The sequence below is a fragment of the Hyperolius riggenbachi genome, chromosome 2 (genome assembly GCF_040937935.1).
Source record: "Hyperolius riggenbachi isolate aHypRig1 chromosome 2, aHypRig1.pri, whole genome shotgun sequence".
Taxonomy (NCBI): Eukaryota; Metazoa; Chordata; class Amphibia; order Anura; family Hyperoliidae; genus Hyperolius; species Hyperolius riggenbachi.
The window spans coordinates 559,707,758-559,719,892 of NC_090647.1; the positions used below are offsets into that span (position 1 = coordinate 559,707,758).

At 44.6% G+C, this 12,135-nt stretch overlaps 1 protein-coding gene across 3 annotated transcripts in view; it reads right to left on the reverse strand.

The window, feature by feature from the left end:
* Nucleotides 1–12,135, reverse strand: part of LOC137545151 (stefin-C-like) — a 48,430-nt gene that overhangs the window by 17,357 nt on the left and 18,938 nt on the right. The window contains exon 1 of one of the 3 annotated variants that reach the window (XM_068266261.1): nt 4,059–4,179. The exons of the other annotated variants lie outside the window; for them this stretch is intronic. Coding sequence (XP_068122362.1) covers nt 4,059–4,160 — 102 coding nt within the window. The 5' untranslated portion in view covers nt 4,161–4,179. Of the gene's footprint in view, nt 1–4,058; nt 4,180–12,135 lie in introns of those variants that run through there. 3 annotated transcript variants of the gene reach the window in all.

Genomic DNA, 12,135 nt, shown 5'->3' on the forward strand with positions numbered 1-12,135 from the left:
TGGGGGCAGCTATACTAGCTTCACTGGGGGCAGCTATACTGTGGGAAACTACTAGCTATACTGGGGGCAACTATACTAGCTATACTGGGGCAACTATACTAGCTAATACTTTAAATTACAGTTAGCTCCGCCCTCATCTGGTAATGACCACGCCCATTTTTGCCGCGAAGCACGCCGCAGGTTGTGACCAATTTTTTAGGGGGGGGGGTGTGTCTTTTAAGACCCAGCACCGGGTGCCAAATGCCCTAGGTACGCCACTGTTACTTACCTGTTCTCTGTTTTGGATGGGCTTCTCTCCATTGCACTGCCCTGCCACCTGTTGGTGGCTCCGACTGCAGCCAGTCGCACAGAGGACAAAGAAGCAGCGCATGCTCTGGCCACTCGCGCTCCCTGCCACCTGTTTGTGGCTCCGACTGCAGCCAGTCGCACAGAGGACAAAGAAGCAGCGCATGCTCTGGCCACTCGCGCTCCCTGCCACCTGTCTGTGGCTCTGACTGCAGCCAGCCAGGACAAAGAAGCAGTGCATGCTCTGGCCACTTGCGCTCCCTGTAATTTCCTGCTCCTACCCAGATGTGCACAGCACACAAGGCCAGTACAGTGTTATGCATTCTTGACAAGTACCGGTCATACATCAGCGTCATTTCTCAAGTATGCATGCCCAGAACACTATCGGCTGCTGTGCACATTCAGGCAGGAGCGCAAATTACAGGAATTATTTCTTGAGGGGGCAGAGCAGCACAACTGAAATGAGCACATTGAAACCAGTGATCGCTAGTCAGAGTGTTGGACAGAATGTTTTTTAGTGGTGGTGGTGGGGGGGCGGGGGGGTTGGTGAAAGCAGGCCAAGGGCACTGGAAAGTACAAATCCGGCCCTGGCTGCTGCTGGGCTGCTGGCAGTGGCACACACATAGTATGAATTAGCAATGCTGTCTATGCAAGACAAGTGTCAGTTTGACACACAGAAAAAAAAAATGATGGCTACAACAGGATTAGCTCTGAAAAGAGCTGTTGAATGAGGGGTGCCATTAAAGCAATAAGATTCAGCCAGGAGCAAGCTAACAAACCAAGAGCCTGACTAATCTGTCCCTAGGAGAAAAAGTCTGCAGCAGCTTGCCCTAGTCTGTCTATTGCAGGCACACGAGTGAGTGTAATGGCCGCCGGAGCCTGCCTTATATAAGGGGGGGTGGGGCTCCAGGGCTGAGTGTAGCCGGATTGGCTACAATGTGCATGCTGACTGTGATGCAGAGGGTTAAAGTTGACCCTCATAGTGCATTATGGGGCTAATCGAACTTCCGCAAAAGTTTGCCATCGCAGGTGAACGCGAACCACCCGACGTTCGCCTGGAACCGTTCGCCGGCAAGCCGTTCAGGCCATCTCTATGCATTATACTTCTGAAAACGAATTTTAAAAACAATATTTGTCACAAACCTTATTCTGTAAACGAAAAGTTTTGTTTTCACGGTCCCGGCGCCTGCTATTTATCGAGCACCTTAATTACTTTTCAGGCACCCAGTAGCCGATATTTTGCATTGCAGCCTATGGAGCGCCCTTTTTGTCCATTAGCCATATGCATCCTTTTTTCCTGTTTCCGGAAAAAGTGCTGTGTTTAACCGTTTCATTGATGTTCTGCTACAATTTTTTTCTGGGATAGTAGCTTTAAAGAGACTCTGTATTAAAAAAAAACCCTCTGGGGCATACTTACCTTGGGAGGGGGAAGCCTCAGGGTCCTAATGAGGCTTCTCCCATCCCTGTGGCTGCAGGCAGTCCAGCGTTGGCTCCCCCGAATCCTCCTGGAATCCTCTCCCGACAAGCCTGACAAGAGAAAATGTACCGTGTTTCCCCGAAAATAAGACACTGCCTTATAATAATTTGTCTTTCAAAAATTGTGCTTGGTCTTATTTTCGGGGAGGTCTTATATTCTATGGTGGTAGTCAGATCCCCTTTAGTGTATACAATAGCTACCGGTAGATTCCCCCCACCCGCCTTCCCACTCCCTTTACCTCCCTGCTCTTGTTTCTGCCCCCCGCCTTAAAGTCCGGAACCCTCTGCTGAATATGCCTGGCATAATTCACACCGCATATTAGCGGTGACTCGCGGTGAAAGCAACTACAGTAATGTATCCAGTAACCGTACCGTCAGGAAGTAAACAGATAGTTTCTTGAATAGGGTGGCGCCGTTACTGGATACATTACCGTAGCTATTGTCACCGCTAATCTGCGGTGTGAATTATGCCAGGCATAATCAGCAGAGGTTTCCGGACTTTGAGGGGGCCAGGAGCAAGAGCAGGGGAGGGAAAGGGGGGCGGGCGGTCTTGTGAGCGGGCAGGCGAGCAGGAGCAGGTCTGCCACTAGGTTTTATATTAGGGGGAGGTCTTATATTTCGAGCATACTCGAAATATATGGAAGGTCTTATTTTCTGGGGAGGTCTTAAATTCGGGGAAACACTGTATTTACCTCTCCGGGATCCAGCGCAGGCACAGTAGCGGCTCTTTGTTTGGGCTAGACGGAAATAGCCCGATCGTATCCGCTACAGGGCATGCACAAAAGAACTGGCACCTGTGCAGTACAGCAGATCGATCGAGTTCAGCTATTTCCACCTTAACCCGATGGAAGAACGGCTAGGTGCACCTGCGCAGGATCGCGGTAGGTAAATATTTACATCACCACACTTTGGGGGACCCGGGCAGGCTAACAGAGGTACAGAGGAGGACAGGGGACATCGGAGGTAAGAATCCCCCAGAGGGATTTCTTGTAAATTACAGATCCTCTTTAAAGCTGTAAGGAATCTTTGAGCAAAGTAGAAATGGAGACTTCCACATATTATGCTGCATTTTAATGTTGTAGCATATATCATGTGTTCCTGCATATGGGGTGGTCTGTGTGTATCTGGGAGGAGGAGGGGGAAGGAGATGACACAAGGTTTCTTGCCTGGGATGCCAAATAGGTCAGTAGTGGCCCTGGCTACACACAGTTCTCTCTTTATTTTCTGTTTACGTTTCCTGTAACGCAAAACTGTAAGGGGGAAAAAGTTGTAACTGGATATCTGTAGTTAGATACCTACCTTTAGGATGATCCAGCTTCTCAGTTTCTCCTCCACTCCGCTGATGGCCAGGACTCTCACAGCCACGTTTGCACCAATGTACGAACCAGGGCCGGGCCGAGGCATAGGCTGGAGAGGCTCCAGCCTCAGGGCGCAGTGTAGGAGGGGGGCGCACAATTCATTCAGCTGTCATTCCTAATTGTGTATGAAGCAGAAAGAAATAAGAAAAGGAGATACATGGAAGTGACTGCAAGCCAGATAACAAGATATTAAGGTGTTGGGGAGGTTGTGGGCCCTGTGGCACCTCTTAGTCTAATAGCAATCAGAGTGTGACGGCTGTGGTGGGAGGGATGGAGGGGCGCACTTTGGTGTCTCAGCCTTGGGTGCTGGAGGACCTTGTCCCGGCTCTGGTACGAACGCATGCGTAAGTGCGGCCAGCACCTGCGCAGTAGCACAAACCCACTCATGCACTGCTATTTCTTCCATGCTTCTGTGCGGACTATACTTGCGCCTGTACAGTGTGGTCACGGTTGTACATAGACAGGAGCGAGGCCACGAGATGGTAGTCAGCAAAGCTTGTCAAATAGGTTCAGAGGGTCTTAGCGCAGGAATAGTGAGGCTGAGGGGGATGGAGGAAGGGGGGCTCAGTCCTTTCCAGGGGTGCCCTTCTACTGAAAAGACCACTATCGAGAAAAAAAGTAGGCAGTTAAAATCTCCTGAACAGCAGTTTAACTGCCAAAATAGTAAGATATCAGCCAGCCTCCCTACTCACTTGTACAATATGATGTCAGTTAGACCTTGCTACTGCCGTTCATGAAATATTGTTGAAAACAAAGAAAATCATGAGAATCCCCATGAGGAAATGGACTGGCCCAAAACCTGTCTGTTCTGTCAGATTCTCACTGCTTACTTTTTTCGTGATAGTGGTTCTTGACTCCTTGTAGTAAGTATCTTGCTTTTTAAGCAGGCATTATGTCACATGGTATTGCAGTATCACAGCATCCCCCCTCCCCACTTACCTGATCACAGACAGCTTGTTCACAATCATCAGCTGGTGTCGGAGGACCGTATGCTCCCGCCATACCCAACTCATGCTCATCTGGGCTATCGTGGCCAGACATCTTCAATCAAGTGTCACACTCACAGAGCAAACTGGATGCACCAACTGAGGCCATCTGCTCTTATATACTAATGGGCTGCACCATTTTTTGGGAATGATGGGGGTGGATAATTATTATGTGCTTTAGCATACTCTTGTTTAACCACCCTGGCGTTCTGATTAAATCGCCAGGGCGGCTGCGGGAGGGTTTTTTTTAAATAAAAAAAAAACTATTTCATGCAGCCAACTGAAAGTTGGCTGCATGAAAGCCCACTAGAGGGCGCTCCGGAGGCGATCTTCCGATCGCCTCCGGCGCCCAGAATAAACAAGGAAGGCCGCAATGAGCGGCCTTCCTTGTTTTGCTTACATCGTCGCCATAGCGACGAGCGGAGTGACGTCATCGACGTCAGCCGACGTCCTGACGTCAGCCGCCTCCGATCCAGCCCTTAGCGCTGGCCGGAACTTTTTGTTCCGGCTACGCTGGGCTCAGGCGGCTGGGGGGACCCTCTTTCGCCGCTGCTCGCGGCGGATCGCCGCAGAGCGGCGGCGATCAGGCAGCACACGCGGCTGGCAAAGTGCCGGCTGCGTGTGCTGCTTTTTATTTCATCAAAATCGGCCCAGCAGGGCCTGAGCGGCAGCCTCTGGCGGTGTTGGACGAGCTGAGCTCGTCCAGACCGCTCAGCAGGTTAAACTATTCTTAGACTGAAAAAAGTTGATGGTAAAAAACAACAACTGACTACTCCCAGAAGGCGAGGGACGGTAGTGACACCCTATAATTAACTTATTAGACCCCCCCTCTCAGTGGAATGGTATCTACAGTCTCAGAAAGCCAGGTATGATTGACAGGCAGGGAGGGAACACTTATTGTGCAATACAGGTGACAGATTTTTTTTTCCAAGGAAGCGCAGCCTAATTGTAAGTGGATTCCAATACGTTTATCTTGCTCAACAATAAGCGGAAAGCACCTGGGCTGTACCACAGCTCTGCACGGGGGTAAATTAGAGGAATGCAGATAATGATGGATAGAGGGGAACGGCGAGATGCAAATAATTCCGACTTACATGAAAATTTCATGCAAATCACATATAGCTTGAACTGGGCAAATCCAAATTGGCAAGCAGTATATTTAGCAGTATATTTAGTTCAAGGAAGTTTTGAATCAGGAGGATATTATTTATTGGCTAACTTAAAAGAAAAAGACCATAACCACGTGAAGATTGCGCCTTTTCTCCTGCCGACAAAGGCTTGCGCCTGGTGATATCATGTAATTGTGATTTTGCGTAAATGCACAAAACGACGGTTAATGACAGCCTACAAACTGCAACAATCTTTCATTTTGGATCTCCTCAGGAATGATCATTCACTCTGCCAAAGCCCACAGCTTGGAGGCAGGGCAGCCATCAAGGGGGGGGGGGGGGGGGAATTGACACTGCAGTGAGGAGCCCAGGGCTTCTGGGCCCCCCCAAAGCACTGGAGGGGCCGCATGTGCTGGCTGCGGGCCTGTGGCTCACTAACCAGCACACCGCATTCCAGCACTGAGAGAAGAGTGACATCAGCGCTTGAACGTGAGGAGCAGATGAGTGAGCCCGCTACAGCTGACTTTCTATACAGGGGCACCACCTATATCTGGCTACAGGCTACCTATACTGGGCCACCGCCTATACCTGGCTACTTATACTGGGGCTGGAACCACCTATACCTAGCTACCTATACTAGGGCACCACCTATACTTGGCTAATTATACTGGGGCGCCTATAGCTTGCTACCTATACAGGGGGCACCTGTACCTGGCTAACCTATACTGGTGCACCACCCATACCGGGGGCAACTATACCATGCTGCCTATACTGGGGCACCACCTATACTTGGCTACTTATACTGGGGCTGGAACCACCTATCTAACTACTGGAGTTAGATTTCAAAACAACCGATGTAGGCTGTAAAGTTGTTCTTCTGCGCGGTTCCAGTGATTTTTTGCCCACCGCCAGGCACTTCTCCTGTCTCTTCTGCCCCAGGGTGCCGGGGTCACTTGACAAAAACTAGAGGCCAAACAATGGAGGCTTCTAGTTGTCACGTGCCAAGGTGCCTCTAGTGTTTGTCCTTTTGTGTTGTCAAGTGACAATATGCTGCCTACACACTGCATAAGAGGGGGGAGGGGAGGAGGGGGATCTGGCAGGCAGTGTGCATAGATCTTTAATAGATTTCATGCTTAAATGTATTGAAAATCTTCATGTAACGTATGGAGGGGTTCAATCAGATAGTTCCCTCTCTGATTTGGTAATGATCTACAGGCCCGCACCCATTACTTGATTTTCATTTCCACGATTTTGTGATGTGGGTACAGTCAGGCACGTGATCATGCAAATGACATTTAGCAATGCACGGTGATAATGAACATCATGGGCGATCAGATCCTTTACCACTTCCCTACCACAGGTTTTTTTCCCCTTCAAGACCAGAGCAATTTTTACATAACTTCACCATAAAAATAATTACAAGCCTTATCAATAAAAGCAACAGTAATATACCCTCATGACATACATATTAAATAAGTCCCTAAGGTAACTATTTATGTAGTAGTTTATTTTTTTTATTTTTTTTTATTTGTATTTTTTTTTACCAGTGTTTCTTTTGGTAACTATGGGGTGGGGGTGGAAGGGGTTAAAAAATAATAAATGTTTATTACATTTTGGAATGTAAAAATATATTTGGGTGTATTTCAGTGTATTTTATTTTTCGGCCACAAGAGGGCACTACACTTAGTTCTGTCTGCTGTTTAGAAACTTGGCATACATTTGAAAAAGTCGCGGTCAAATTTGGGTGCTATTTATCATCGAAAATAAAACATAGCGGTAATTAATGGGATTTGTAGTGTCAAAAAATGACATCGTTAACTCCCAATATTTTGATTTTCAATATTTATAAATATTGTATTTTAAGTAAAAATGTCAATAATGCTTGTAAGAAATTGTTTTTTTTAGTAATGTGCGCGCTATAAAATACAGAACATAAAAAATAATTACTCAAAATTGATAATTAACGGTTAATTAATGTTGATAAATAATAATATATTTAAATAATAATATTGAAATTAACAATATTTATATTTATATTGTACTTCAATTCAAAATATCGTTTTATAGTTGTACAAGGGCAATATTAATAACCGTTAAAAAGAAATATCAATAATTAATTATTATCCCTAATTAACTGCTTTCTAATGTTGTAAAATAATAATAATTTGTATTAACAATATTGACATTATCAATATTTATTATTTTTGAACTTTAGCTAAAAAAATCTAAAATAATAGTTACAATTTCCTAATTTTTTTTTAAATATTAGTTTACACAGTTATATGTGTTTATGGTTTCTAGTTATTAGCCGTCTAAAGCTGAAATTTTAAAGTTTTTTTATCTATTTCAAATTTTCGGTTTTGTTCTTTTTCAATTGTATTAAACGTTATTTATTAATTGAGTTTTCAATGTTAGACCATATATTGATTGTACCCTGTAATTCCTTTTTCAATGGTTGTGATAATTTTGAAAATTGATTGGCTTGGGACTTTTTCAAATGTATACCTATAAATACTGTTTGAAATTGTTGTTCTGTTTTGGGTTTTTTTCTGAAATATAAGTATCAAAATAGCGGCCTTAATGTTTCAGCTACTCTACTTAATGGTTAATGTTAATTTAACAGTAATTTATCTATGTTCCTGCGAGAAATATGTATTATTACCGTAAAAAAAAACATGGATGGTTATTTGAGGAATGTAATAATATTTCATTACTAGCTGATTGCCCGGCGTTGCCCGGGTATGTATTTGGCTGGTGTTGGCTCCGCCTACGTTTTCTAACCCTAACACACAAACACTCAATGACCAAGTTTGTGAGCTTTGCGGTCTTTGGTATCAATAATCAGCATTGAAATGAAACAAATCTGATTGGCTGTGTGTGGCTCCACCCCCTTTTCTGAATTTGAACCCCAGTCACCCAATAACCAACTGTACCATGTTTGAGGCCTGTGCCATTAACAGTTCAAGAATGGTAGCAATTAAATATTCCCCTTGAAAAGCAACAGGTGAAGTTTGATTCACTTTTGTAGGCTCCACCCACTTTTCTGAATATTAATCCCAGTCACCCAATGACCAACAGTGCAAAGTTTAAAAACCCTGCGCTTAACAGTGTAAGAATGGCTGCAGTTTACATTTTCCCAGTGAAATTTGTATTTGTCTCCACCCACTGATGACCCGGCGTTGCCTGGGTATGTATTTGACTGGTGTTGGCTCCGCCCACTTTCTAACCCTAACACACAAACACTCAATGACCAAGTTTGTGAGCTTTGGTGTCCTTGGCATCAATAATTTGTATATTCCCATAGAAATTAAACAAATCAGATAGGCTGTTTGTGGCTCCACCCCTCTCCAGCATTTGAACCCCAGTCACCCAATGACCAACTGTAGCAGGTTTGAGGCATCTGCTATTAACAGTGTAAAAATGGTAGCAATTTAAATATTACACTTGTAAATCAACAGGTGAATTTTGATTGGCTATTATGGGCTCCACCCACTTCCCTGAATATTAATCTCAGTCACTCAGTGACCATCTGGGCAAAGTTTGGGAACCCTGAAATAAACAGTGTAAGAAAGGCTGCAGTTTACACTTTCCCAGTGAAAATTGTTTTTGGCTCCGCCCACTTTTTGTAACCTGGACACAAAGTCACTACTCAATGCCCAAGTTTGTGAGTTTTGGGGTCCTTGGCATCAATAATTTGTATTTTCCCATGAAATGAAACAAATCTGATTCACTGTTTGTGGCTCTGTCCCCTTTTCTGAATTTGAACCCCAGTGACCCAATGACCAACTGTACCAGGTTTGAGGCTTGTGCCATTAACAGTGCAAGAATGGCAGCAATTTTAATATTCTCCTTGAAAAGTGACATGTGATTTTTGATTGGCATGTTTAGGCTCCACCCACTTTTCTGAATATTAATCCCAGTCACCCAGTAACCAGCTATGCTAAGTTTGAGAACCCTGCCATTAACAGTGAAGAAGGGCTGCAGTTTACAATTTCCCAAAAAAATCTGTTTTTAACTCCACCCACTTTTTGTAACCTTGACACACAGTCACTACTCAATGACCAAGTTTGTGAGCTTTTGGGTTCCTGGCATCAAAATTGTGCTAATGAAGCAGTTTATCCAGCAAAGAAATCTGGCTGTTTTTGGCTCCGCCCCTTTACTGAATTCGAACCCCAAACACTTAACGACCGACTGTAGCAGGTTTGAGGCCTCTGCTATTAACAGTGTGAGAATGGCCGCAGTTTCAATATTCCCCTTGAAAATCGATAGGTGAATTTTGATTGGCTGTTGTAGGCTCCACCTACATTTCCAAATATTAATCCTAGTCACCCAGTGACCAACTGTGTGAAGTTTGAGAACCCTGCCATTAACAGTGTAAGAAAAGCTGCAGTTTACATTTCCCCATGTAAAAAGTTAGTTGTTTTTGGCTCCGCCCACTATTTCTAACCTTGACATACAGTCACTTAATGACCAAGTTTATGAGCTTTGGGGTCTTTGGCATCAATAAGTTGCATTTTACCATTGAAATTAAACAAATCTGATTGGCTGTTTTTGGCCCGCTCCCTTCAGAATTTAAACCCCAGTCTCCCAGTGACTGACTGTAGCAGATGTTAGGCCTCTGCTATTAAGAGTGCATGAATGGCAGCAATGTAAATATTCCCCTTGAAAATCAAAAGGTGAATTTTAAATGGCTGCTGTAGGCTCCACCCACTTTTCTGAATATTAGTCCCAGTCACCCAGTGGCCAACTGTGTCACGTTTGAGAACCCTGCCAATAGCAGAATGGCTGAAATCAATCTAACAAATCTGATTGGCTGTTTGTGGCTCCACCCCTTTAATGAATTTGGACCCCAGTCACCCAATGACTGACTGTATCAGGTTTGAGGCCTATGCCACTAACAGTGTAAGAATGGTAGCAATGTGAATATTCCCCTTGAAAATCAATAGGTACATTTTGATTGGCTGTTGTAGGCTCCACCCACATTTCTGAATATTCATCCCAGTCACACAGTGGCCAATTGTGTAAAGTTTGGGAACCCTGCAATGTAAAAAATAAAGTTGTTGGCACTGCCCACTTTTTCTAACCTTGACATACAGTCACTCAATTATCAAGTTTATCAGCTTTGGGGTCCTTGGTATCAATACTTTCTATATACCCATTGAAAAATAAACAAATCTGGCTGTTTGTGGCTCTGCCCCCTTCCTGAATTTGGACCCTAGTCACCCAGTGACCAACTGTACCAGGTTTGAGGCATCTGCTATTACCAGTATAAAAGAATGGTAGCAGATGAAATATTCCCTTTGAAAATCAAAAGGTGAATTTTTATTGGCTGTTGTAGGCTCCACCCACCTTCCAAAATCTTAATCTGTCACCCAATGACCAACTGTGCAAAGTTTGAGAACCCTGCCATTAACGGTGTAAGAATGGCTGCAGTTTATATTTTCCCTGTAAAAGCTGTTTTGGCTCCGCCCACTTTTTTGTAACCTTGACGCACAGTCACTCAATGACCATGTTTGTGAGCTGTCAGGTTCCTGACATCAAATTTGTGTAAATGGAAGCAATTTATCCACCAAGGAAATCTGATTGGCTGTATGTGGCCCCGCCCCTTTAGTGAATTTGGACCCCAGTCACCCAATGACCGACTGTAGCAAGTTTGAAGTCTCTGCCATTAAAAAGTGTAAGAATAGCAGCAGTTTAAATATTCCCCTTGAAAATCAATAGGTGAATTTTGATTGGCTGTTGTAGGCTCCACCCACTTTCCTGAATATTAATCCCAGTCACCCAGTGACCAAGTGTGCCAAGTTTGAAAACCCTGCGAGTGTAAGAATGGCTGCAGTTGAGATTTTCCCATTTAAAAAGAATGGCTGAAATTGGATTGGCTGTTTTATGCTCCGCCCACTTTTCCTGGAATTGTAACCTCGGTCACCAAGTGACCAACTGTGCCAAGTGTGGGGACTCTGGCTTGATTACTGTGAGAATGGCAGCCTTTTACATTTTTTCCATTGACATGAATGGGTGGAATCTGATTTGCTGTTTGTAGCTCCGCCCAGGTGTGCAGGGGGGACGCGAGACCCCCAGAACGTATCATCCCAGGTAGTAAGGGATCTGCATACCAAGTTTTGTTCAAATCGGTCAAGCCGTTTTTGCGTGATCGCGGCACATACACACACACACACACACATACACACACACACACACACACACATACATCCGATTTTATATATATAGATTGTTATCTTTTGTAAGAATGTAATTTCTTAGGAAGATACAACTGTGCTATCCCTATAAATACAGATAGCCAAATATCATTTCCCAGTTTAATTTCGGTTTTGAATGAAAGTTGCGTCTCAATGCAGCAAACTCTCATTCATCACAGGCACGGCGATCGGGGTTGGGAACAGCTGATTCTCATACCCCGATTATGGAAGAATGGGAGTGTGCTGAAGGCGAATGGAAACGGCGCAGGGATCGCGATTGGCGGCGGTAAGTAAACAGTGCATCTATATATGCTCCTGATCTGCTAGTGAAGTACACAGGGGCGTATATATACGTAACAAGTATCCAGAACTGGTTTAGATCCCCGGTACATATGTGAGAAAGGGGAGAAAGGGAAAATCGAGAGCCCCCGATAGTGTATTATTGTTGGTATGAACGTAGTGAGAAATAACGGTAAAATTATACTCACAATTGTAGGTTGCCGGGTTAGGCAACCACTTGTATCACAGACGGGAAGATTAGACCTGTCCCCGCTCAGGTTAAAAGTCGCTCTCTGCGTAGAAGAAAGAGGGTGTCCACACCCATCCACCAGGTGGATATTGCGTAATAAGAGGAACAGAGGCGCCAATAGAGTAAAAATGATTCCGAATTAAAACAAATTAAAATGTGGGTGGCAGTGGTGGACTTGCCTACCCCCAATGAGAA